The 27987-nt window shown below is 35.5% G+C and overlaps 2 protein-coding genes across 2 annotated transcripts; both read right to left on the reverse strand.

Moving 5' to 3' along the window:
- Positions 1–631: 631 nt before the first annotated feature.
- Positions 632–13555, reverse strand: LOC128212087 (ornithine aminotransferase, mitochondrial-like). Its single transcript, XM_052917344.1, has 10 exons — positions 13419–13555; positions 11185–11387; positions 10635–10732; positions 8746–8872; positions 5890–6113; positions 5268–5440; positions 4843–4921; positions 4071–4184; positions 3385–3523; positions 632–2294 (listed from the first exon to the last, which is right to left on the reverse strand). Exons 2-10 carry the CDS (start codon positions 11366–11368, stop codon positions 2134–2136), a joined length of 1299 nt encoding a protein of 432 aa, XP_052773304.1. The 5' UTR covers positions 11369–11387; positions 13419–13555; the 3' UTR covers positions 632–2133.
- A 7222-nt stretch (positions 13556–20777) lies between these two features.
- On the reverse strand, positions 20778–27947 carry LOC128212079 (E3 ubiquitin-protein ligase RNF103-like). Its single transcript, XM_052917335.1, has 5 exons — positions 27650–27947; positions 25613–25826; positions 25070–25170; positions 24507–24655; positions 20778–24143 (listed from the first exon to the last, which is right to left on the reverse strand). Exons 1-5 carry the CDS (start codon positions 27665–27667, stop codon positions 22481–22483), a joined length of 2145 nt encoding a protein of 714 aa, XP_052773295.1. The 5' UTR covers positions 27668–27947; the 3' UTR covers positions 20778–22480.
- Positions 27948–27987: the final 40 nt, after the last annotated feature.

Consider the following 27987-nt stretch of genomic DNA (forward strand, 5'->3'; position numbering starts at 1 on the left):
TGCAACCCTGGATTGACAGTCAAGTGTGTTACCACCACGGGTACGCCGATATAATACACCGATAGACCTTTATGAACTCAACAACTATTCAGGAAAAGGTGGGAAAGTGCTGCGCACGGGAAAGGTGGGACATTCTTGCTCACAGGAAATGTGGGAAATTGATGTACACGGGAAATATGAGAAAATGTTGCACACGGGAAATGAATGAAATTGTTGCACACAGGAAATGTGGGAAATTGTTGCAAACGGGAAATGTGCGAACTTGTTGCACAGAGGAAATTGTTGCACACGCAAAAGGAGTGAAATTGTTGCACAGAGGAAATTGTTGCACACGGGAAATGTGTGAAATTGTTGCACAGAGGAAATTGTTGCACACGCAAAAGGAGTGAAATTGTTGCACAGAGGAAATTGTTGCACACGGGAAATTGTTGCACACGGGAAAGGAGTGAAATTGTTGCACAGAGGAAATTGTTGCACACGCAAAAGGAGTGAAATTGTTGCACAGAGGAAATTGTTGCACACGGGAAATTGTTGCACACGGGAAAGGAGTGAAATTGTTGCACAGAGGAAATGTGGGAAACTGTTGTTGTACCCCCCCCCAACAAAAAAAGATCTAACTCAACACACCACATACATTAAAGTTTTTATTGAGATGAACATGAGCTATAGTTAAACAATTTTGCCATCTCCTTTATTGGTATAATTAGCACATGATAGATTATGCAGGAACTCTGAAAATCAGTTCAGAAAATTGTTAGATTTACAAATTGATAAGATCTAAAACAAAATCTAAATGTACATACAAGAAAATGCTTAAAGAAACACTAAAATAAATATTTGAAATTCTTCGTTTAAAAATATCACTAGAGATTCTTAACCCATGCACCAAAACTTTAATCAATTCTTTAACCAACGTCTAATCATTATAGTATGCATACTTTAACATACAAAAAAAAAACTAGTCTTAACACAGGACAAATAAAAAGAGTATAATAGCACTTCTTAGAGGTGAAATAGCCTCGAAATAATAAACTTGGTGAGACAATATTTGACAAAATATCTGAGCCTACATGAATGTACATGTACATGTATATCAGAGAATGTATATGAGGTCAAAGTTGTGACACAATAAAAACACAATAGATATTGGTATGACTGCAACCACAACTTTCTCTCCCACACATCGGCACAAATTGTCCCCACTTCCACTATTATTTACATGCACCAATGTTTTTTCTGGCATAATTAAAAAAAAATGTATAAAACATGTTGTCAAAGTTAGGCAAAATATTTATTACGAATCTTTTAAATTTGCAAACTGGCCGGAATTCATCCTCGCACAACAAGTTTTTATACAATTGACTGTTAACAAATTTAAAACATCCCTTTTTATTGCTATTCTAAAACGAATAAGATCTACCCGGTACTAGTTAAAATAACACAACTATTTCACCAAGTAAAGCTTACAGATAAACAGATTACAAATATTAGCAGTTTTAGCACATGTTGTTTTTGATAAATACTGTTAACATTCAAAATGGATATCTTATCCAACCCGTTTAGAATCAGCTGCTCATTTTAGTTAGAAAATTTAGTACAGGAATGACTGACAAGTATCTAAAAAAAATACAATTTGACATTAATTTCAAAGACAAAATAATTCAAAAGCACAGAGTCAAGCTTAAAAAACACGTGTAAGATACAAAACATGATTCACAAATCAGATCATAGAATGTCAGCATAGTACACTCCGCCACCAGCACAATTCATGGCTGCCGTCAGCTCAATTGACAGGGCTCTTTCAAAGTGGCAATTTTGCCAGAAAAAGAGAATTTTGAATAAACACAAATAATTCTTACAAGAATATTCTAAAAAAGAATTAAGTGAAGGTGAATTATTGTGTTATATTATGTTAATCACATTTACAATAAGTAGATGACAGTGTCAGCTTAATCAATGTTTTGTTGTCCATTTTCGACAAAGGGGACTTTTTACATAAAATTAGGATTTTATTTCTTTATTATGATTGGGAATGGGACTGAATATCGGTCCCAAGATCATGACAAAAAACACGCTCTGACAATTAATAGACCCCAGAACAAGAATGCCCAACTTCAGATTTTAAATGTCCTTTCACATGTTGTCTATTGTATCTTTGATGATGTCGAAACACTCGTTTATCTGTGGTTCGGTGATGACAAGTGGCGGGGCAAAACGGATGATGTCCCCGTGGGTGGGCTTTGCCAGCAAGCCATTTTTAAGGAGATTCTTGCACACGTCCATAGCATCATAGTCTGAAAGTACAGCGATAATATAACAATCTGTGATCTTCAAAATATTTACTACCGCCTAAGCAGTAATATGTGGAGAAAGGCAGTTTTCAAATCCATGGCCTAACTTCCAAATGTCGAGCTACAAATACCCATGTTTTCAGTAGCAATGTTTTAAGTATTTAATCTTGGTAATTTGATCACACATTTTTGTCAAAATTACAAAATTCTAAAGTTAAAAAATTTCTAGTTACAATTTCTAAAGGTTCGGTATTTTTGCTTTTCTGTTAGATGTCAAATCATTGCTCAACATTTTGATCACATGATGCAACACCATTTTCTGATTGGACTATTTACTCGACATTCTGCAGTTAGATGCGGCTCGCCTTTATGATTTTAGTGATGTAAAAATTGTGAGACAAAAAAATGCAGCTTCGGCATTTTAAAGTGAGGCCATCGAGATGCTGAACAGAAGCGTAAGATGATTTAATTTTATTCAAACATAAGGTGACGGTGAGAGTGGCCTAGAGGTATAGGTGGTGCGTTAGATCCCCTGGAGGGGAAAAAGAATAAGTAACAAAGGGCAATAACTAAGCTGAAATAGACTTACGGTTGTTTCACATTGAACTTTCTCTTATTATGTGCTATCACTGTATGAAGTTTAATGGAATTCTATTTGGTAGTTTTCACATTATCCTCCGCACAAAGAAAATTGCAACATACCTACTGACCACAGGATGACTTAATCACACCTGCTTCAAACTTCTTTTGTCAAGGTATAATTGTAATAACTTACAGGATCTGCTTCTGTTGGTATTGTAAACATATGCAGCAATTACCTTAATATTAGAATACATGTGGCAATACCTTAACATTTGATTAAATAGGGCCATACCTTAACATTATATTACATGCAAAAGTATCTCAACATAAGAATACAAGCGGCAAGTACCTAACATTAGATTTGTGCCAAGTTCCTTAAGATTTTTTTAAGTTATAGCCAATAAACAAGTGTTTGCACAACACCGCCTATTACACTAAGGCTATGACAACAACTTTATTCTTTGTGAAACTGATGAGCTACTTAAACTACAAGTGAGAGAACTGGACTTACCGTCATTGATGACAATAGCGTTAAGGAGACCCTTTCCTCTTACAATCTTCACTTTATTCTTTGGGAGAGTATTCAGCTTCTGTCTCAGAATTTTGCCGAGCCGTTCAGCATTCTCTGCCAACTTCTCTTCCTCTAGAACCTGAATTGTGATGTTTTGGGTAATAATATAGTCTAAGGAATTCGGATTTACATGCGCTAACCCATAGTTTTATATTCATACCATTTGTCAAATACCAAACATCATGAAAGCCCACCGCAATACACATAATAGGAAGACTGATATTTTCCACTAGCCAATAAATCATTTTGCTAGGTTGTTACCTCCAGGCTTGTGCCAATTATGATCACTGGTTATATAATGAAATTTCGGTTTCATAATCAAATACGGTAATCGGACTTAACTGAAATTAGGAATCTCACATTTTCTCCCACTAGGCAGTTTCTGATCTCTTTTATTGTTTTCACTACACATGTTTAAGATTTTAAATATTATATTAAGACTGAAATGTTTATTAATGATGCCATATTATATTGTGAATGCTTCTATGATAGTGTAAACCAGAGGGTTACCTCTGTACTTTGATGTGTGGGTTTTGGGCTCAAGGGTCAACATTACCTCATCACTTTATCTGTTTCATCATTTAACACCATCAGTTTAATATAACCTTAATGAGGCCTGATCATACCTTGAGTGCTTCCATGGCGACAGCGCAGGCGAGAGGGTTACCACCGTATGTTGAACCGTGGGTTCCGGGCTGGATGGTCAACATTACCTCATCATTTGCAAGAACGGCAGATACCTAGATTGAGACAAGGACAAACTTATGCATGTAGAATTTATAGTAAATTTCTTTTCAATCTTTTTTTAGGATAATCTCACTGACACATGGCTAACAATTATGTTTTTTCAGTGACATAATGGCTATTATCATACCTCACATGACTTTGCCTTTATAAATCTACCTATAATCATTAGAAGTTATTCCATGATGTCTCATGTAATAATTTTTAATAGTGCAGAGTAAAAATCAAGGCACAATAGGCGCTTATAAAATATAACACCACAACTACAGACATAACCAATGTAAACAAGATTTGTTTTGTATAATAAAATGAATATCAGAAACCATTGATGGTGATAGCGGAGAATGTTAATGAAATATTAATGATATACCAGAAGGCTAAGCATATACATTTTTCTGAACCACAAAAATGATTATGATATAGACACATACAATGTAGTATGAATCCTAGCCTCCCCGACCCCCCACACACAAACAATTGTATATGATAATAAAAATGAAAGTGTTTTCCGGTGATTAAAGTTGTATCTGAGACCCTGTTAAAGCATGCTCATCTCCCTAGCTTCCCAACTTCCATTGTTATACATTTTCAGTTTTTCGATTTCCCGTTCTTTGGTAACTCCAACAAAACACATAGTTTATAGGACAAACTCACGGGAAGAACACCTCCAGACAAAGCCTTTCCCAGGATGAGAATGTCTGGCTGCACATTCTCGTGGTCTACAGCCAAACGCCTGCAATACAATTGTATTCAAGTTTGTATGTAACTTATTATGTAGAAGTAAACAATAATCATTTTTCAATTAGATTATTTCCTGAATGGCATCTAAATTTTGATGATAAGAAAATATTTCATTATCTGAAATATCTATGGGATTTTGTCAATAACAGGTGAATAAAATGAGAATTGAATATATCTGTTTAAAAATAACCAGAAAGCTTCAAAAAATTTGGTCAAATAAACAGTCATAATGTTTAAATGCTTTATTAAATTGTCTATAATATCATTCATAACAATTCTTTTTATTTATTGCCCTGAATATTCAATATACCTAAATATAATAATGTTTTCAATGTTACCTTCCAGTCCTGGCCAGACCAGTCTGCACCTCATCAGCGATCCAGAGCACGTTATATTTGGTGCAGAGTTCACGTACGGAGCGCAGGTACCCATCGTCAGGGACAACCACACCTGCCTCACCCTGGATGGGTTCCACCATGAATGCAGCCATGTGAGGGTCCTTCAGTTTCTCCTGTTTAATGGTTGGAAATTGATAACTAATGTGAATATATACATACCGTACATGTATTCACTTTGTATGAGTATACACAACACAGAAGTATTTAGAGAGTTCTAAATCCACCTTATTAGATAAGGGGCATAGTCAGCTTTGGCTATTTCTAAAATACTTCCAGTAACCCGAATAATACATTTTTACCCACAACATAATTATTAATATTGCCGGAATCTTTAAAAAAAAAAAAAATCATAAATGTTAAAGAAAATTTAAATTTTATGAATGGATTTATTCTTGCCTGATGAAATATACATAAAGAGACCTTTGAAACATCAATGTCAAAACACAAGATTAAATTATACAAAAATTAAAAACATGTTGATGTTTTAAAGCTCTCTTTATGTATATTTCATCGAACAGGTATAAATAATGAATTGAAATGATAAGCACTATGTTATACATACCTCAAGTGCCACCAAGTCATTGTATGGCACAAGCTCAAATCCTGGCATAAATGGGCCATACCCCTCGTAAGCTGAGGGGTCAGTCGATGATGAGACTGCAGCTAGGGTGCGACCCCAGAAGTTTCCCTCAGCAAACAGGATCTTGGCCTTGTTATTTGGGATGCCCTTCACCTGGTAGCCCCACTTCCTGGCCAGCTTGCAGGCTGTCTCCCCTCCCTCCACACCTGCAAGATCAGGAATAAAGACAATTAAGGATAAGGGTGAGAAATCATCTCAGTCTAGTTTATGCTATTACTTGTATCTTTAAAGATGCACTCTTACTCCCAAATACACAGTACCACAAGTAATACAATTGTTTTAATTTACCCAAAGGGATGAATAAATATTGAAAACAATGGTTCTTATGAAACATACCATGTTCAATTTGAAAGAAAGGTGCTTAAACCATGTTACTTCTACCAATTATGAGATGATCCTTGATCTCAGTAAATGTTTTAGAACCAACCGGTCACCAACGTGCGTTTTCAGATATTAAACACACAGTTGCAATCTTGTTATCAGTTATTGATATTTTCCATAAATGCATTATTTAGTAAGTAGTTAAAGCTTTATCACTTAAAATTTAGGTTGGTTATATTGATTTTAAATGTGTATCACTTTAAGCTTGATTGTGAAGAAAGCTTATGGCTTAGAGAATCATGCCCAAATCCATTTCCTGAGCAGAAACCAGAACTGGTGTCCAATTTGGGAGGCAATGAGAGAGTTCCCCTGGCGTGGATCAAACCCCCAACCTCTTAAATGGGAAGCGGACAACTTCACCACAAGACCATTCTCAGTTTAACCCTTTCATTAGTAACAATGTTTTATTGATGGAATTAAATGCAAACATGTTTGTAAAAGTGTAACTTGGTACAGTATATTGAGACACTCATACTGTCTTCCTATTTAGCTAGCTTTTATAGCAATGCAGCAGTCTCTGCCTGCGGACTGAGGGATTGTGGGTTCAATCCCACTAAGGTTGTGCCGATGATCAATTATAATCGAAAATTGATCGGAAAGGCCTAAGTCGGCGACAATCGATAGTGAAATTAAAAAAAATTATTATAGAAACAAGGGACGTAACCGCTACCGACTTTGTAACCAGTAAAATTAATGTCATGAAAATATGTTTTGTTTCTGGTTAATGCTAGTTAATGTAAAATGTTAAGGTGGTAATATATGAAGTTATCTGCTCATATACTTCTCAACTCAGTTAGTCAATACAGTAAATTATTACAAATTTTCTTTGTAATTCAACTGCTAAAGGATTGGTTCCTAACTTTTCATGTCTATGGTTTAAAAGTGATTTTTAAAACAATTAACATGTTACCGTTTACTTCTAACCATGTAAGAATTTGGTTTTCTCAGTTTTCTGAAAGAAATTGTTCTTTTAAAACAAACTGTTTTTTAACTGCTTTATGTATAAGGCTGTGTGTCGCCGGACAAATGGCGATCCGATTCGAATTGCGATCTTTGACCTGCGATCCACGAATCGATTCACGATTCACTTGGTTATAAAGCAATACATAATTTGAAAGTAAATGAATAATGAAAGTATAACAAAAGCTTCATTTTTGTTCAGATTTCCATTTTTTGTCAGCCTTTACATCAAACCCGAAATGTTTCCAGATTTTAGAAGAATAGGAAGCTGGGTCATTTCTATATAGCCCTGGATTTGATGTTTTTGTTGACGGGGATTCCATGTTGACTTTGAATTGCAGACGAAAATAAATGATAGCTGTACATTAGTTTCGCATTTTATTTTATTATTGTAGATCTTCTCTTTATAATTTCTTTTATGCCCTTTGACTTTTTATTTCTTATTTCTATATTTGTATTCTTTTTAAAACATTATATTCCCTTAACACCTTGACAAGAAGCATTCTTCATTCGAACATCGCACACTGAATTGAATGCTAGCGCTGTTTGAATTAACTTCCTATTGCGTCAGTGTAACATATTTCGGACATTGCGGATAAACATTGCATTACAAGTATATATTTTTTAAAACAGCCAAATCATTTTGTTATATTCTATTAGCGATCTCAGCACTGGCTAGTATTAAACTGTATTTGTGTCGAATGTTTTGCTTTGACTCGCGATTACTCGGGTACTCGTTACAGCCCTATTTATGTACTTGTAACTGACTGATTATTAAAAAGAAATTGATATCTTTCTCTGTGTTTATTTTACACATGTATACAATACTAAATGTAAGACAAAAAATAGGGCCTGCGGTCTCTTGTTCTGTAATAGTATCTTTTACACACTATATGATAGTTGCGTTCTGAATAAATAATGTAATTTTTACAAATAAATGTACATTCAATATTGTAAGGGAACATTGGTTCTTAAAACTGATGCATGTACTGTATCTGTTGGCCAAAGATAATTAAATAATGATTAAATCGATTAATAATCCATCACTGATAGGTTTCATAAACCGATTATCGATAGTTATTTTTCTGTCCGATTCCCAACACTAGTCCCTATAAGATTGTACAGTCTGTTACAAAATATAATAAAAACATTTTGATTTTTCAAGTTATTAAGCAAAGGCCTATAATCAGATTCCAGAATGTTTAAGTTTACTCAATATTAAGAAGTGTCTGAATTATACCCAAGACTGTTACTTTCACACTTGCAATGGATTTTATTCTCTTGAAGGTTCTCTAATCAAGAAAGACTTTTTTGGACCAGAGTATTTTATATAATATTTAACATATACAATCATTAGGTTTAACATGAAAACTAGAAACTGACATGAGAACTAGAAACTGACAATATGTGTAATAAGAAACCTAAAGCAAGCCTTACCTGTATTCATGGGTAAGACCTTGTCAAATTTGAACAATGACGTTATGTACTGTTCATACTCTCCCAGGAGGTTATTGTAGAAGGCCCGAGACGTCAGGGTGAGCTTGGTTGCCTGGTCGACCAAAGCCTTCAACACAAGCAACATTGTAAATGCATTAAAGCAAACATTTGGGACATGACTGTGTTGCACTTTCAATAAATGGCAAAAATATTTTGCGAAAAGAAATCAATACTATAAGTTACAAGGGGAGTAGGTGACCTGATATATGTGATATACAGGGTGCAGTAAATTTTTCTTATATTTTTCTGTGCCCAGTATATCCCATATCTGGTCATCTACTAACCCCGTAACTAATAGTATAGTCGACAACCTGTTAACACGTTTAAATGTATCATTTATTCATCGGAATCGGAAAATAGACGCCATTTTGGTACGATATAAATTTGGTGATCCAATATGAAACAAGAGATGTTAGTGAAACATTTATGCCCCCTTGGGAGCCAAATTGTTAGTAGGATTTGGACACTTAAATAAAATATGGACACTTACAGTCACACTGACCTTGACCTTTGACCCACTGACCTCAAAATCAATAGGGTTCATCTGCTGGTCATGACCAATAAGCCTACCTAGTATGAGGTCCCTGGGTCAAAGCGTTCTCAAGTTATTGATCGGAAACCGTTTTTCATGTTAAGGTCACACTGACCTTGACCTTTGACCCACTGACCTCAAAATCAATAGGGTTCATCTGCTGGTCATGACCAATACACCTACCAAGTATGAGGTTCCTGGGTCAAAGCGTTCTCAAGTTATTGATCGGAAACCGTTTTTCATGTAAAGGTCACACTGACCTTGACCTTTGACCCACTGACCTCAAAATCGATAGGGTTCATCTGCTGGTCATGACCAATAAGCCTACCTAGTATGAGGTCCCTGGGTCAAAGCGTTCTCAAGTTATTGATCGGAAACCGTTTTTCATGTTAAGGTCACACTGACCTTGACCTTTGACCCACTGACCTCAAAATCAATAGGGTTCATCTGCTGGTCATGACCAATACACCTACCAAGTATGAGGTTCCTGGGTCAAAGCGTTCTCAAGTTATTGATCGGAAACCGTTTTTCATGTAAAGGTCACACTGACCTTGACCTTTGACCCACTGACCTCAAAATCAATAGGGTTCATCTGCTGGTGATGACCAATACACATACCAAGTATGAGGTCCCTCGGTCAAAGCGTTCTCAAGTTATTGATCGGAAACCATTTGGTATTCCGACCGACCGACAGACACCGTTTTTCATGTAAAGGTCACACTGACCTTGACCTTTGACCCACTGACCTCAAAATCAATAGGGTTCATCTGCTGGTGATGACCAATACACATACCAAGTATGAGGTCCCTCGGTCAAAGCGTTCTCAAGTTATTGATCGGAAACCATTTGGTATTCCGACCGACCGACAGACAGACCGACCGACATGTGCAAAACAATATACCCCACTTTTTTCAAAAGGGGGCATAAAAATATGGGGTCATCACATGACCAGTCCTGGACCATGGCATTGCATCATTTATGTTGGAGGCTTGATATATAATGATATCAATACCATAAATATGGTCACCATCAAGAAATTGAAATAACACCATATTTTTGGCTACGGTAGTTTTAACAATTTTAGAAAACACGTAAATATATTCAGTATTGAATGACTACCAGTACTCATTTAATATCTTCTGTTTCTTGTGAATGCAACATTGAATTTTTCATTACATTTTCAATTTCAGACATTCAGCCAAAGCAAGTCTTGGTTGCATATCATATAATACAGTGATTGATTTTTTTATGTAAGAGATTTACAGATACTTAGATTCATTGCAAAACTGCATCGTACTTTGATAATTCTTGGATGGCAGTGACCCTGGTTTACAGCACTATACGCGCTCAGGAAGTCGAAAAACTTGTTCCCATCCACATCAGTAACGTAGACACCTGAAAAATGAGACAATATAAGGTATGCGTGAAATCATCCTTAGTACTAAGGCTATTCAATCTGTATAACCGCCGTTTATATTTTGTTCAAGAGTTGGGAAAATAATCAATTAACTTTTGGGTTCTGAAGATGTGGTTGTTATCATAAGATGTACTATATGGAACCAATTCAAATTATTAAATGGAATGTTTGTAGCATTTGGCAGACAGTTTATTACAATATACATGAATCTTGCTCAGCCTTTCATAGCATCATGCTGGAGTATTTTTCCTCGGTAGAACCAATACTTGTGTCCAGTTTGAGAGACCCTTGAGAAAGTGCCCCACTAAGGGCACATACCTTGGGTTAGAGGCGAGTACTTTAATAACAAGAGAACTATTACTCTATCAGATAACATTGCCATGGAAATTACATGCATGCAAACTTTAACAGAAAAATACACTATCTGTACCCTGTCCCTTGTTGATGGCAACACCCATGGGATGATAGTTGTGGGCGCCATATTTGTCCTCCCGCTTAAAGACAGCCTCTGATTTCTCCCCAATCTTTGCCTTTGCAACCGAAGCACTCCTTACTGTGGTGTTCAGAACGCTGTTGGTTGCCACGGCAACGGGGCGGTACATTCGGCTCAGCATGGTGATGATAGTTTTAAATCTGAAAAACAAAGAAACACTTGGATAGTTCAGTAGTTAAGCAGTTCTCTACGGAAGTGGAAGTTCCAGGTTGAAATCTTGGCTTGGCATAAAATGAAATGTAGGTTATTATGTACAAAAGACGAAATAAAAATGAAGACAGTGGTCAGTGGATCCCTCTCCTGGCACTCAGCATTGGAGGTTGTACTGGGAAACTCAGTGTTTATAGTACTGGTTAACTTGAACCCAGAAAAATTGTCTCTTAATATTCAGCAATTCTGTCATCAAAATAAGACTTTTAGAAACAAGCCCAAATTCTAACACTCTAATAACTACTGCTTAGCATCAACACCTCAAACAAGCTGCTATATAAAATCTAGATTTTGAGCAAGCCTAATACTTAAATAGGCATGTTTGCCTTATAGGCTTTGCAGAGGTGCACCTTAGTATGCTATAGTTAAATAAATTTTAGCTCCCCTGAATTGGCAAATGCTTGAATTTTGAAATCAGGAATGAAAAGTAAAAGCTAAGGGGATCTATAAACATGTTACTTTTAATTGGCTAAAGTGTGTCGTATTTTCACTTCTTAATGGCATTCAGAATGATTTAAAATCATCCTTTATAAAATATTCAAAAATGTTCTCAGTAATCCATGAACAAGTCCTAGTAATAATGAGTATTTTCAACATATTTTAAACAAAAAAAGAAGTGATTTGAAACATATTTTGACTTTACTGTGAATATATACATACATGTAGTGAAATAAACAAACTAACAGATAAATTACACCATCATTTTGAGGTTAATGACCTTGTGAAATATTCACCTACATCTATTGAACTTACTCAATTACAAATAAGGACATGAAGCTAGTCAATAAATGGCACCCAGATATTGAACACTATTGAAGACATGTGTGGCATGACCTTGAGTTAAATTTATAATCACGATCTCCACGCAAAAAGGACAAATAACTTCATATGAAAATAGAAGGAGTTACATGTGTCTTGTGCTGAGCACTTGATATGCTATCTAACATCTAGAATTGATACATAATGTAAACATTCTTTGTGTACAAATGTTTAACGGTTTATTATAATTATAATTCATAATATTATTTATATGTATTACAGTATAATGTATGTAGGTAAATTGTAACAAACGTCAGTGCAGCTGCTTCAAAAATTTTCCACTACCTACAATTACCATAATATCAATGTTTAAAGATATCATGTTCACTTAACTGAATTCATAAAACACACAAACACATGTGTACAAGTTCTTCTATTAAGCAGTCAAGTTTTATCATTATATACATGTTTAAAGTTTCTGGTTTTGTAATTCTCATGGCCTTGTATTAAATTGAGCATAGAATGCAATATAATACCACAGTATTATTCAATTGAAAGAAACAAAAAAAATATTATTAAATCAATCTACTCTGTAAACCATTCATTTATACTGTTGAAAGCATTGTTCTGGGAAAGGGCCATAACTGATGTACTGTAAGTATAACTCGTGGCCCAATCCCTTTGCATGTTTGATAATTAATTATTTATCTCTAATTCTATGTATACCTGCTTATGTTGTATTGATTGTTACATTGTATTTACATTCATGCAATTATATGTTACATTAAATTGTTCTGTATGATGTATCTGATATTATTACCAGTAGTAAGTTTAAATTATGATAATACTGGTAAGCTGAATCATCTAATTTCTTCTGTTAAAATTTAAATGCTCTTTATTTATGTACATGTTCTTACTATCTCAGTATCTGAAGTAAACACTAATTTAACACACTACATGAATATTCGAACAAATAATATTAGTCAGACTTAAACAATAAACTGTTTTCGTATCAATACTAAAAAAGTTGACCTCAGCTGAACGGTAATCGACCCTGTCATTAAACTGGTTAACAAAGTTAACGGACGCCGACCTTGACACAATGCACTCTTAATATTTACGTGTGCCAATTGCCAATTTTAACCTGAAAAATAAATGTACATTTGTACTTTTAAGAAAGAAAACATCGACATATACTGTACCTGCTCAATAATTCCTTCCAAACGAATGAAAGAGTTTCTTAATTTTTGCAGCTCTTTATTTTATATACCATCGGTCGCTGGATTTAACCGGCTGCCTACGTCAAACAGTAAGGCTAAAATGCGACCCAATCCGGTTCCAAAATGGGAACCACTGACATGAACTAGTTTCTGTTATCTCCCGTTCAACAAAAGAAATGGCGGGAATATTTGAATAAATATTAAAACGGCAAAATAGTTTAAGACATAGTTTTTCACAAAAATGTGCGTAGATCTTGAAGTCTGGTGTTTTCTTGAAACAATATTCTTGTTTCTTCTACCAGATAGGTACAGTACAGCCCACACTCTGGTGGGTCGTACCGTGATAAAAGTTACAGTGCAGATAATCAAAGCGCGAACGCACTGAAAGACTATCTGCCGACAAATATGTGAGAGTTGCAAATTTTATTTGAACAAGGGGAATAGGTGAATGGCACATGGATAAAAGTAAAAAAAAACTGTGTTGAGGGTCAAGAGCGCGTGTGTCCACATTGAGCGAGGAAACAAACATAGCTGTATCCATTTATGACGTCTGGCGTCATTTTGTTTACGTAAAAGTCACTCCAATCCTCGTGCATTGTATCCCCCATCCCCATGTATTTGAGGTTTCAATGCATGCCCCTTTCAGTCGTTTCTGAAGGTATTTCGTTGCTTGATTAGATGTCATATGAAAGGAAAGTATAATACATCATATATATATCATTTCCTTTTATGAACATACACGTTTTGTTTAAGGAAAATCATTTCTTTACAAACAACTTCAGCAATAATTCCTTTCAAAATGCACAACTTCAGGCATAAGTCCTTCAAAATGCACAGCTTATCACTTCAGTCGACGTACCCCCATCCCCATGTATCTAAGGTTAAAATGCATGCCCCTTTCATTCGCTTCTAATGTATTTTCGGTGCTTTGATTAGATATCATACGATAGGCAAGATTTATGATCATACACGTATAAATTGTTTAAGGGCAATCATTTTATTTTATGGACAACTTTAGCAATCATTCCCTTAAAAATACAGAGATTATAAGATGGTCGTTTTCCTGCGGTGAGGACAAACATGTGGTCAGTTAATGGATGTAGAAAATATGTTTTAGATTATAGGTCAGTTAATGTATGTAGAAATTATTTTTAGTTTATCGGAAATTGTCTGTTCTAAGAATAAAAATATGATTTTGCTTTTTCAAGTTTTATTGATAAATTAATGCTATTTATGGTTTTATGTAAGTATCTTTGTAGAAATAATACTAGTGCTGTACGGTGTACGGTATGAATGCTTCGCACCCTTTGGATGTTTTACAGGTTTAATCCGAACTACTTTGCGTGACCAAAAGTATGCATAACTCGATCACTGTCGTATCAGGGCATGTGTTCTTATATAAATTGAACGCCTACTGTCTAAAACTATGCCAAGAATACACCGGAACGAAGTTTTTATGCAAAAAGAACATCTTATTAGAAAAGTATACGCCTAAAAGTCATAGAATGAATAGTATTTTGTTATTGTATAGCAGACAGATCATATAGTATTTGAAGCGCTTGCAACGCGAAACCTTAGATGCAACTATTTTGGCATTTAGACAATCATTTTTGTTTCTTATCCCATAAAAGTAATATCAAAAACACACCATTACAAATAAGCGTGTTTCAAGGTCACGCCAGGTCATAATAACAAACCATGCAGGCGATAGGACACTTGTGGTCGGTAATAATTTCTGGAACATCTTGGGCTAAATTCAGAGTGAATATCATTATGTTACCTTCCTACCGAAGCATCCAATATTTTGACCCGCATGATGATGCCATCAATCTGGTACGTATAGCGATCTAAAAATAGTTGTTTTATGCTATTAATAAAAAAAAACGTCGGGATACAAAAATACAGCGCGGAAATACCCGAGCAAGCAAGAACTCGTACTCGGACCGCAATACTGTATTAACTAATCTATATATTTTTATGGTGTCGACATCATTCTGCTAAACATAGAGCGCATTGAGACAAAAAAAATGGGTTAAAACGACATGAAAATAAGTATTTTTTCGGATTTTGAGGTCTTAAAACTACCTGCGCGCATGCGCAGATAGTCTAAAAACGGCACAGAAGATTTATCGGAGCTGTATAGCCTCCAACCCTGATCTGAAAGTGTCAAGGGATGCGCTGTCAACAACTGACTTGGGTAGGGAAATCCACAACCGGATACCGTCTGGAAAGAAGGAATGTTGGTACACCATGGTCCTTGCGAAAGGTAGCAGGAATTTCTGGGGATGGCCTCTCAAGGTAGTGGCTGGAATTATGTTTGTCAGCGGTATGTCTACCATATGGTTGACTATGCGGTAGGTCATAACAGATTTAGCTTGTGCACATCTCTTATGTTGGTGGGTCATTGAACCTTTTGCCAGTTACATGGCAGTAACACTGCTAGTTCTGTGAGTGATATCCAGTTGCATATCTGGCTGCTCTGTGCTGAACAATTTCCGAATTTTGCCAATGTTCTCTTCGGTATGAGAATCCCAGATGATGCTTCCAAGAACCATCAAGGATGAACTGTTGAGTCCTGAATCTCATGAAATCCTTGATCCATTGGTGAGAGGTGCCCCGTATGCCATAGTAGTTTAATTTACGAAGACGGCGGAGATGAGGAACCTTGTCAAACGCCTTAGAGAAATCTAAAAGTATGACATAAGTATGTTCTTTCTTGTCATTGTTTTTTGCTAGGTCTTCAATGGTAAGTATCAGCTGTGTTTTGCAAGATCTTTGCTTGTGGAAACCATGTTGGGTATTGGGTTGGTGTATTTGCCCTATGTTTTGTTATTTCGGTACATGTTTGCATCATTTTCCTGGTCCTTACGTTGTAATCAAATGTACTTTCATTTGTGACCCATTATACGCAGTCATATGCGGTTATATACATAACCAATACGTGATTACTGTTTGATCAATCTTAAATAATGTCCGACTGTATGTAATATTCAATTACAAATTATATCATATACTATTAATTCATTCTCACATTTATATCCCAGAAACAATAAAACCAAATGAATTTATCGTATAATATGCTATGTGTTAAAATTGTTGCATGCCATATATATATGTTTTATGTTTGTATATGTGTTATTATGACGATAAGCTTGTTATGCTTAAGTCTATTAATTATTCTGTTCTGTTCTGTTCTGTTCTGGTATTTGTAAGAATGATGTTATGTTCGAGATGTTTCATGATGGTGCTGTTCAAAGAGGGTATGCTCTAAACGTTTGCAGTTTACTGAGGTAAACGAGACTGGTCTATGATTTGCTGGTTGTTGTTTTGTCGCCCTTTTTTAAAATTGGAACTACATTTGCCGTTTTCCAATCCTCAGGTATGGAGCGTGTATCATATGAGGTCTGGTAGAAGTAGGTGAGGATTTCCTCTTCAAGTTCTTTCAGTAGGCGTGTTGGTACTTGGTTAGGACCTGTCGCTTTTTGGGGTTTAAGGTCACAAAAGAGTTTTTAATAACGCCGGCCGGTGCAATGTTGATCTTAGACAAGGTGTGTATGTGTATGTATGTGTGTGTGTGAGGAGGGGGGGGGGGGGGTCCATGTCCTTCATAGAGATGCCTGTTTCATTCTTGTTGAAAACTGAGCTGAACTGGTCATTTAGGATTTTGGCTTTCGTGTTGTGGTCTGCATAGATGATGCCGTCTGTTTATTTCAAATGTGCTACTCCAGAGCTGACGCATTTGTTACTGTTGACGAAGGTCCAGAATTTGTTTGGGTTATCATTTGCAGCTGAGTCTACAAAGTTGGTTAAGTAAGACTTGTAGGCTAATTTACATGTCAAATTCGATGCTTTCTTGAGTTTCTGATATCTTGCAATGTCAGCGTGTCTGTTTGATTTCCTGTGCTTGATATATGCTAATAAACTTGTCTTGTTATGCGTTTTACTTTTGTGTCTATCCATGGTTGGCTGTATCTAGTTCATGCTAATTTGGATGGTACTTTGGTATCGAGAATATTGAATAAGGATGATTAAATGAACTCCCACATTTCATGTGCTACTGCTCCTGACTCATTGCCAAACTCCCTGAAGAAGTCCTTTTTGAAATTTGTCGCACTAGCCCCAATATTACCTGTGTTTGCCTTTTCCGAAAGGTCAATCTTCCTTTTCACCGGTTAACTTCTTACTAGTCTTATATTAGAATCAATATGCACTATGCCATGATCTCAAAGTCCAGGGATACTAATGCACTTGTTCATTTAAGATGGTGTATTAGACAGGAAAATATCATGTCATATGAACGGAGACTTTTAGTCATTTACTCTGCTACCATTTCAAAATGATTTGTTGTTAATAACATAATAACTTTAAAATCACAAACATGTACTCGTAAGACATGGAAATTCACATCACAGCCATCTCGTTGTCATTGTTCATAGAACACCCATATTAAAGTACATATAAGTCGAAATAATGACAACAATAAGGTGTTTTCGATGATTTTACAACAACAGTGACACAATGAAAGTAATGACAGGGTGGAATCTACATTGGTTTGTGGAACGTTAGTTAGTATTGTGTACGCTGAGAAATTTAACCTAATCGAGATACTTTTAATAACAAAATCAGTATTGAAAGCTTATGTAACACATATTATGTTTTGTTGGTAAACAGCCATGCTGCTTCGCTAGATCGTTGAATACTAATAAAACTAAATAGAGCAAACGCCTGGGTCTAGTCTGACATCAGTTGATTGTTGTACATTTATAATGTTAGGGCGGGATTGTATGTTTAGGTTGATTGTTGTATATTTATAATGTAAGAGCGGGATTTAATGTTTTTACCAACTAATAAATATATTAGAAAATACCTACATTCGTAGCAATAATGACCTCCTTAGCAATCTATGACTTTCTTAGCTTTCAATGACTAGCCTTTTTAGCTACCGGTAACAACCAATGCACCTGTCTACAACCATAGCAACCAACGACTTCTTAAGCGACAATGACTTCCTTAGCAACCAAGACTTCCTTGGCATCCTAAGCAACCAAATAATTCCTAAGCAACCAATTACTACCTTAGCCACCAATAATTTCCTGAGCAACCAATGACTTCCTTAGTTACCACTTTATTCCTTAGCAACTACCTACAGCCATAGCAACTAATGACTTCCTTAGCGACAATTGGTGTCCATAACAACAGTTGTTCCAATGTCATCACATCTATTGTTTCAGTGAGCAAACAACTCACAACGCCTTTACTTCAATAGAAATACTATTCAGTCCAGGGAAATTGTCTCCCAAACTCCTCATTTTGAGAAAAGGGCTTATCAGTCCATGAAATTGAACCAGTCAATAAATCTACGCTTAGTATGCCATCCTGTTGGGCTATTTACTGTGTGTTTTCCCAGATGTCTCTTGTACGGACCAATTTCACTATGTTAGCATTGAGTTTGTCATGAATAAAGAGCATGTACATTTGTATAATCAAAGCACTGATGTTGCTGAACGGTTTGAGCGATGATTCCTTATATGTGATAATAAAAAAAACAACAACATATGAATGATAGCATGGCACTCGCTCGCTCACTCTCACGCCTGCCCGTCCATCCATCGAACTGGCCGACACACACACCCATCCACCCACTTATCCTTTATCTTATCCATTAATATATAACTCTAATAATTTCGCAGACATATATTGGTGTTCCTACTCCAACTCCTTGATAAGCTGGGTCATTTTTCTCTGTACATGTATGTTTTTGTGTGTAAGTTCAAACAATATCTAGCCTTGCGCTTGTCAATCATAACTTCTGGACCGTCTAAAGACTCTTATTTCCATATAGTGCTGTTATGGATAATTGGTTTGAAGATGTACATTTGTATATAATTATTATACTCTCTTTTAAAAGCTGTGAATCAATTGAAATAGTATTGTCTGTACTACAATTGTGTTCACATTCTCTTAAAATTGTAGTTGATAAGCATAATAGAATAACACACTCGTATAAAAGTTTAGTTGAATCTGAATATAACCTTTTGCTATGATGGCCATTTTAAGAATAAGTATTGGGGGTGGGTTGGGTTGTGAGTCGGTTAAGAGTGGTGAGTGAGTGGGTGGATGGGCGGGTGTGTCGGCCAGTTCGATGGATGGACGGGCAGGCGTGAGAGTGAGCGAGCGAGTGCCATGCTATCATTCATATGTTTTGTTTTTCTTATTATCACATACAAGGAATCATCGCTCAAACCGTTCAGCAACATCAGTGCTTTGATTATACATGCGCTTTATTCATGACAAACTCAATGCTAACATATTGAAATTGGTCAGTACAAGAAACATCTGGGAATACACACAGTAAATAGCCAAGCAGGATGACATGCTAAGCGGTGATTTATTGACTGGTTCAATTTCATGGACTGATAAGCCCTTTTCTCAAAATGAGGAGTTTGGGAGACAATTTCCCTGGACTGTATACTAAATCTGTTCTGAAATGTTCTGAACGACAAAAACAAGTAAAAATACAATGTACAGCTCGGTTCTCAGAAACATGTGTTAGAAATTTAATACCAGCTGGGCAGTCAGTATTTATAACTCTGTGCTTTGCTTTAGATCATTATCACATTATGAGGTGTTAATAAACACTGACCCTGGGTAACCTTTATCAAAATGATAAGTTTGGAGGGCAAAAACTCTGGACTGTATTGTTTGTTTTTTTACAAGGACCAGCCTCCTTATAAGCAATCAAATTACTAGTAATCGGCAACCACTTACTTCTCTCAAGCAGCAATATTCTTAAAAACCACTAATTTGTTGGTCATTTTAATCAGTTCATTGACAAAAGGCCTTTTTCCTTTTTGTACATTAAGTTGTCTACTTTATTATTTATTAGAGCTCAACTGAGTATTTTTTATTGTAACTTTGCATAATTTACAGTAAGTGTAAGCCCCTCCCCAATTGCATCAGCTTTAAAATTAAGCCATGCGCCTGTCAAAAAGATCTGTAAATTACTAAATGGCGGGACAATGCAATAAAGTTGACACTGAAATTGTGCCTTTGCATATGCAAACATTAGGCGTGGCTATATGCACTAGGTACAGATTCTACTGGCCTGTGCAAAGGACATAACTACTGGTTTCTCCGGGAAAACGACTCCATTAAAGAGTTTGCAGGGGCTTTTAAGCAGAATACACACATATAGTGATACTGGTTCCTCCACAGGAAATGGATTCGAGTGCCATTCATCAAAGGTATTCACAGTGAAGCTAAAATATGCTTGATGAGCATGTCTTGTTATGTTTATCTATAAAGTTAAAGTTAAAGTAACAACATGCAGTCAATCAACAGTTTAGTTTTATCATCGTTTTATTCAAAGAAATACCCAAATACATTTATGTGAATCATTTAAGAGAGTTGTAAGACATTATATAATATGTATAAGTGACTTAAACAAAGCAATAACAGGTGTATAATCAACATTAATATTTTCTAAAAACTTTAACAATCATAGTCAAAAACCCAGCACTTTATTGTAAAGAAATAATACAAATCAATGAAACTCAATCACAGTTCTAATTAAATCTTAAATTTGTAAAATAAATTAAATTTGTAAAATAAATGTCATATCTTAGTATTCCAAGTATAATTCCAATAATATATTAAATCTTTAAAGTAGGACTAGTGAAATATACATCATCAAATTTCAACTCACCTTCATAAATCCACAGTATAAATTTGCAGCATCTGTTTGCTCGTAAGTAAGCGTAAAAACAGATTGACAGCTATAACATAGGGTCAATTGTTCAGCATGTTGTTTAATTTACAACATGATAAACAGCTGTCTCCAAAGCTTATTATTAACTTTAAGGGCAGTAAATATTTGAAAGTTAACAACAATGATGTTAACAATGTTGTTAACTTGAACAAGATCTAAACAATCTGCCCAATATAACATAATCAAAGGTTCTAACAGCTGATAATTGTCAATCATGAAAAACAGCTGCGGGTCAGTAGGCGTACAAGGCCAGTCTGGAAGCCAACGAATATGGCAATACTTGAATGTAATGAAAGCTTTATAGCTTTAATATAAAGTTATATTATTAGTAAGGTGAATATGCTTTGTAGTGCTTCTACATTATACATACCTTTTTAGTACAGTAATCAGTGTATTATGTAAAATTAGAAAATGACAGTTAATCTAGAATGGCAATGTTGACTTTCTCACAAAATGCACCAACAAAAGTTACTTGCTCTTTTAGAGTTGAAAGTGAAAAAGGTTGTATTGCTTTAATATGTTTTATGACATTAAAAACCTTTTGCTTTTCATTTTTTGAGCTTGGTGTGTGCATGCAAGAACGATGTAACTTTTGTTTACAAAATACCCCATGATTAATCATAATTATATTGAACTCGTATTCACAATCTCTTTTTTTTATGTGAAACCTTTCCTTATTCAGAAAGGCAACATTGCTGTTCTTTAAGTCATTTTTTAAATTTTCATAATACACAGTTATTTATACTACCTTCATCAATGATTTTTCTTTATTTTTTTTTCCAACTTGGAATTCAAATAATGAATTTAAATTAAGCAAGTTTGTACTGTACATATTAGATATATACATGAGTTGCAATTTAATACAAAACATATGAAATAAGTTAAGAAAAAGTGAGCCTTTGGCTAGCTTTAAAACATAACAAGTTTTTATTAACAGACAAATGTAAGATTCATTTTTATCACATGAAAAATAAAATTTTATTCTTTTTAAATTTCAAAATAATGTTTTCCGTTTAATTATAAGGGTCAGTGTCAATTATAACTAGTGTAATATATAATCTTGAACATAATTAAAGGTTGAATGAAGTTTGAAATGCCCTGTTATAAAACTTAATTTTGGCTTTGTTAAGTTGTTATAAAAACACATATCTTGGATGTAAATTAAAAAAAATAATTTAATATACTGAAAACTTCTATTTGAACAACAAAGAAAGGAGACGATTTTATGAGATAAAAGGTCTTGACTTGATAGAATCTTTATTTTGAAGCCTGAAGATCATTCATTGTGTAAACCACTACCATTTGCCCCGTCCTTCAATTGAAAGGCAGGCCAACGACATGTTGGGCAGAAGTGATTGTCCCGCAGTAGCCACGCAAGAATACATCGATCGTGAAACACATGCTTGCAGGGAAGTCCTCGTAACAACACAAAGTTCCTGTACTGGTCCAGGCAGATCACACATTGGCTGTCTTCCAGGTAGCCCATCGGCTTGCTCTGGAGATGATTCAAACTTTTCATCCTTTTCGAAGGGTTTTTGGGACTGTGTTGACCGTTCCATGGATTTTCCGCAGTTTGCCCTAAATTTGTGGAGTCAAGCCACCCAGAGTCTGGGTTCTGTGTGGTTAGTTCTCTGGATAACCTTTCCTCCGGATTTTCGTTGATCCCAGAATAACCACATTGGCATTCGCACCTGTAATTCGCATCTAAACAAGAGGATGCTAGTTCATCATTTAAGTTTGGGGACAATCTTTGAGACAATGTGTCGCCATTCTGATCCGAGTCTGTCGGCAATTTTTGTTTTTCCTTTTCACTGTTATCATCTCCTTCACCCTGTAGATTACTCCCACACTGACAAACACAATCTTGTTCCCTGTGCACCCAAACTGGCAAAAACTTAATATATTCGTTCGAATTGACCGTAACGGTTGAATGGTACACATCATCATTACTGCCAGGTACACCAAAGGATGGGTTGAATATTTGATCGAACGGTCTTAGTCGCATCATTTCCCATCCATTGTAATAGTTCAGGGTTCGGAGGTTGGAAAAATTCCACCAATCAGATTCTTCTTCGACTTCATCAGTGTCGTCTGATCTTTTAAATATCTTCCTTACTCCAAAAGCAATCAGATTCACAGTAGCCAATACAGCTAAAGGAAGATAGACATTATTGGCATAGTAAGCCATATCTTTCCGAACTAGAGAACAGATGGGAGTTAGCGTAAAATATCGTAAAACCTTCAGTCCAATCAAAGTAATATTTTCAACAAGGGGTAACTGTAAAAGTCCTAAAATCAAAACCCATATCAAAAGTAAGACAATGTTGTACTGAAATAGGCAAAACAGAAGTTTGATTAGTCGGGTAAGCGTACCTCCCTTTGAAATGCATAACTCAAAACATCCAGCAATATTTGTCAAGATAATGCTAACTATAAAGATATCATTCATGCTTGGATAGACCGACTTTAAAAACATTTCCATAGCTTTGAACGTCATAATTTCACCCCTCTGTTTTCCATACATGTAAGATTGCTGCTTCGTAATAATAATATATCGAGGATCGGATTTCAGATCTAATTTCTTTAGAAGTTGTTTTCCCTTTGAAGTATTCGCCTTTATTTGTCCAATTTTCACTCTTCCAGGAAACCTAACACTAAGTGCAGACAAGAATAGGGGTACACTTGTCAAAGTAGAAACAAAAACCACACGAACATCAGGACTTAGGGCAGATGGAAAAGTCAACCACTGTTCCTCAAGTTTTTCTTGAGTTTCTATTGTCTGAATCTGTTGGTTGACCTTAGTCTTGATCCAGTCAAATAGCACGCTGACTTTTGTTTGTCCCGGGTAGGTGTAGAGGGCAACGTTGGCTTTACTCTGGTAGTTCTCAGGCAAGGCAAGTACAATTCGGGAGGAAAACCAGCCCTTTCTTGTACATAACCTGCAATGCAAAGATGAACACATTAGTGGTATAATTTTTTTTTAAATTAATTCATTCTTTCTCTTCTTTTTTTTAAAAACCCAACACATTTAAGAAAATACTGGTTGTTTAAGAATTAATTTTGTACAACAAGTAATGCTTATTTAAGAAATTTTGTACAATTTTTGCCTTACAGATAAATGAGATACAAATTTTTGACATTAAATGTAGTGTTAAAAGCTTCTGTAATCACTTGTAAATTAGATAGCACATTTCCGGTCAAATATTTGTTATTTCATTGCAATAATGATATGAGATTGTCCTTATTTCTTTCCATATTCAGATAAAGTTTCTGCACATCAATATGTGAACCCTCTTTTGTACCTGATATGGTGCTGACAGTCCAAACGACCAAGGCGGACCCCAAACTTGCTGACCTTCTTACGTAAAGCGAGCCAGCCTGTGTCGGAGAGCAACACTCGGTCTTCAGCAATCACCTCCACCAACCACATACTGTCCTTGGCATCCTCTACCTACACGTGCCAATAAGAACAATGTGTAAACATTTGCAGCTTACTAATAATTCATAAACAAAGTAAATGCATATGCCCCTTTTTAGGTAGAAATCTGTGACCAGTTTGAGAGGCCTGAAAATGAACTCCTGACCCCTTTTAATAGTGAAATATTGAAAACTATATAATTGGTAACAGAGTACTATGCTTCATTTCAGTATCCCTAACAAATTGTTAGCCAAAATAAAATTTCAGCATAACAATGATGACATACAGCCATAGGGCCTCAAGGCTGTGAAAACACTTTGACTTTTTTTTATAAAAAACTAAACATTATGAACACGTCAAATATTAATGTTTTCATTTATTAATATTAACATCCTGTCAGACAGGCTAGTAAAGAGACTGGCCAAATACAAACAGAATTCTACAAACCTGTTCATAGAAGTCAACATGGCTTGTGTAGTTAGTGATGACCGTCTCCTCCCCATCTGCCGAGCTCATGGAAGCCTCCAACTCCTCCTCATTCAGTGCACCTGCAGAATGGACCACAGACAAGTATAGTATTGGGCAGCATTCAACATCAAGATACACGTGTATAATACACAGAATAATGCTCATGTCTGAACTACTAAATAAAACTATTTTACCTTAAGAATTTCCCTTAACAGTCTTAGAATAAGTCATTTGAATGAACATCCCAATATTTTACTCTAGTGCTTGGCATAAACATTTATATCAAAAAGCCCTTCTTCTAGCATGAAAAATATAAACAAAATTTAGCAAGCCAGGATAGCATCTTACTAGAGCAGGCTTGGGCTAATTTCGACCACTGTCATTAAGTTAAAGGAAAAGTTTGTGGATATTCATTGAAACAAAAACTGGCCAGTAAAATGAAAGTCTTTAAGAATACCTTTTTTTGTTTCAAAATTAACAAAAGGTCAAAAGAAAAATCACAAAATGGACAAATGGACAAACCTGTAGCCTCTACTAGTTCTGTAATCTCAGTTTTCTCCACCAGATGGCCATAGCTGACCCCTCGCTGTTCTAAGATGGCCTTTAATCGAAGCACAGAAATGGTCATTGGGTCAAGCAGCCGCCTGGAGATCTGGTCCTGGTCACACCATACAAAGGCCTCCAACAGCCGGGTGACAACAAATAGTATCACCAGGTAAATGATCAGCAAAGCAACCTGCAAATTGTGTCCAACTTCATGATATTATCTTAAACATTTTTCAAGTTATGGCTGATATTAAGGCTTTTGCAAACCCATGAGGACAACGGAAATAGGGGAAAGTTGTTTGTTTCAGTGTAAGATTCAAACTTGAGACAAGACCTGATATCTTAGGAAAAAATTCTGCATTGTGCAACCTTTAGTTAACTAAGATTTACAACTATTGTATTTCTTTCGGGTCAAGAACCTTTCCCAAAGAGCATTTTCGATATTTAACAAAGAAAAAATAAATGTTGATTATCATGTTTGCATAATTTTTATGATATTGTAACGTGTGCGGAGTGTACCGAGCAGCTGTACACTATTTTATCAAAGTTATGGCAATACATCGCAGTGCACTTTAATAAATGACAAAAGATGAAACTATATAAAAAAAATCCTCAAGGTTACTTAACCTTTTGATTGTATACAAATGATTTTGATTGAGCTCCAAATAAATAATCACAAAATAATTATAAAAGAAGTCTTGTATAAGTATTTTTCCTTTTTTGCTAAATGCCTATGATCGACTTATTTACAATGAATTTCAAAGTCTCTAAATCTACTGTTATGTCAGTGATCTCTGTGAATTAACAGAAAGCTGGGCTTTCTTGCATAAATCACAGAGTTGTAACTTTCAAAATTAAAATACTTATCAGTTATGAAATACCAGATAGCAGAGCTTTCTTGGTATATAAATAAAATACATTCACTTTCTTTCTTTGCATCTGCAATCTAAATATGAATACGCTCTAACTACATCCAACAGGAAAGCAGAGCTTTCTCTGAAAGATTGTTGAAGTTTCAACTTACTATGCCTTACAGGATAGCTGAGCTTTCCAGCAAGAGCATAGAAGTGTAGGCATTAAATTAACTATAGTATCTTTCAACAATAACCCGGTCCACTCATCAGCTTTAAACTACACAATACGTCAAAACTAAGCTTTTAGGTAAAGATAATTAATATTTTAGAAAAGCAACTACAAATTTGAAGTTGATTAATACCAATTATTTCTTGATGTTAACTGTATGGTAACTGCCTCTAGAATGATTATATATTAGGTTGTCCGGTAAGCGCAGTGGTTAGCGCACTCGCTTCTCACCTAGGCAACCCGGGTTCGATTCCCGGCTCGGGCGCATGTTAGTTTGGTTCATGGTCACCAATCCGGACAAATGGGTTTTCTCCAGGATCTCCGGTTTCCCCCACAACACAAGACCACACTCTCTTGTAAAATCGGGCCAACGAGAGTGATTAATATAATGTTTTAATAACATGTTTCACAATCGTTGTAAAATAAATATGTTTAATCTAATGACGATATTATAAAAAAAACTTGGCCTTATAAACGTCGCGAAAAGAGCTCGAGCAAAATGATGCTTTCATTGGTTGTTTAAACTGAGCGTCGATTGGTTGAAAACCAAGCACTTTGATTGGTTGTGATTAGCATTCTGATTGGACAAAATTATTCTTATGTAAATGTAATCAAAATAAACAGAGAAACAACTTTTTGGGTTACAGTCAACTATTGATACGGCTGTGGTAAAATTCGTCACAATATGAAGTTAACAGAATTGTTTAAAAATAGTTCTATAAGATTCGGACACAAAGCGATTTGCCACCTATAATCAGGAGAACCACTGAATCCAATGGACCATTATATTTGGGACTACATTATTCAGTTTGTGATTGTGAGTCTGATGTTGATGGAAATAACAAGAGAGTGGACACTATTTCTAAGGCTCAATCTCCTTGGTAGAAAATCAGATTTTGCCTGATATATGTACATAATAAAACAAAATACCTTCAACCAGACTGCCATGATGTAGTTGAGGTTGTACTTTGCTATTCTTGCATTTTACCCAATAAGGCCAATGGCAATGTTTATTTACTTTTTTGGAGTAATGACGTGTCGTCCATCAGATTTTACAGAATGACAGGGATTTCAGATTACTTTATGTTTTGCAACATTTGTGAGAGGCTACATATACATGTAATGTATGTAACATTGTTGATAAACAATTGCCATGTATGCAGGTAGATAAGAAATATCGAAATAATTGCGAAAAAGTCCGAAGTATAGAATGTCACGTGATGGTCGTCACGTGATCTGTCAAACCTAAGTACCGAAAGAAAAACAAG

Source organism: Mya arenaria, chromosome 12 (genome assembly GCF_026914265.1).
Source record: "Mya arenaria isolate MELC-2E11 chromosome 12, ASM2691426v1".
NCBI lineage: Eukaryota > Metazoa > Mollusca > Bivalvia > Myida > Myidae > Mya > Mya arenaria.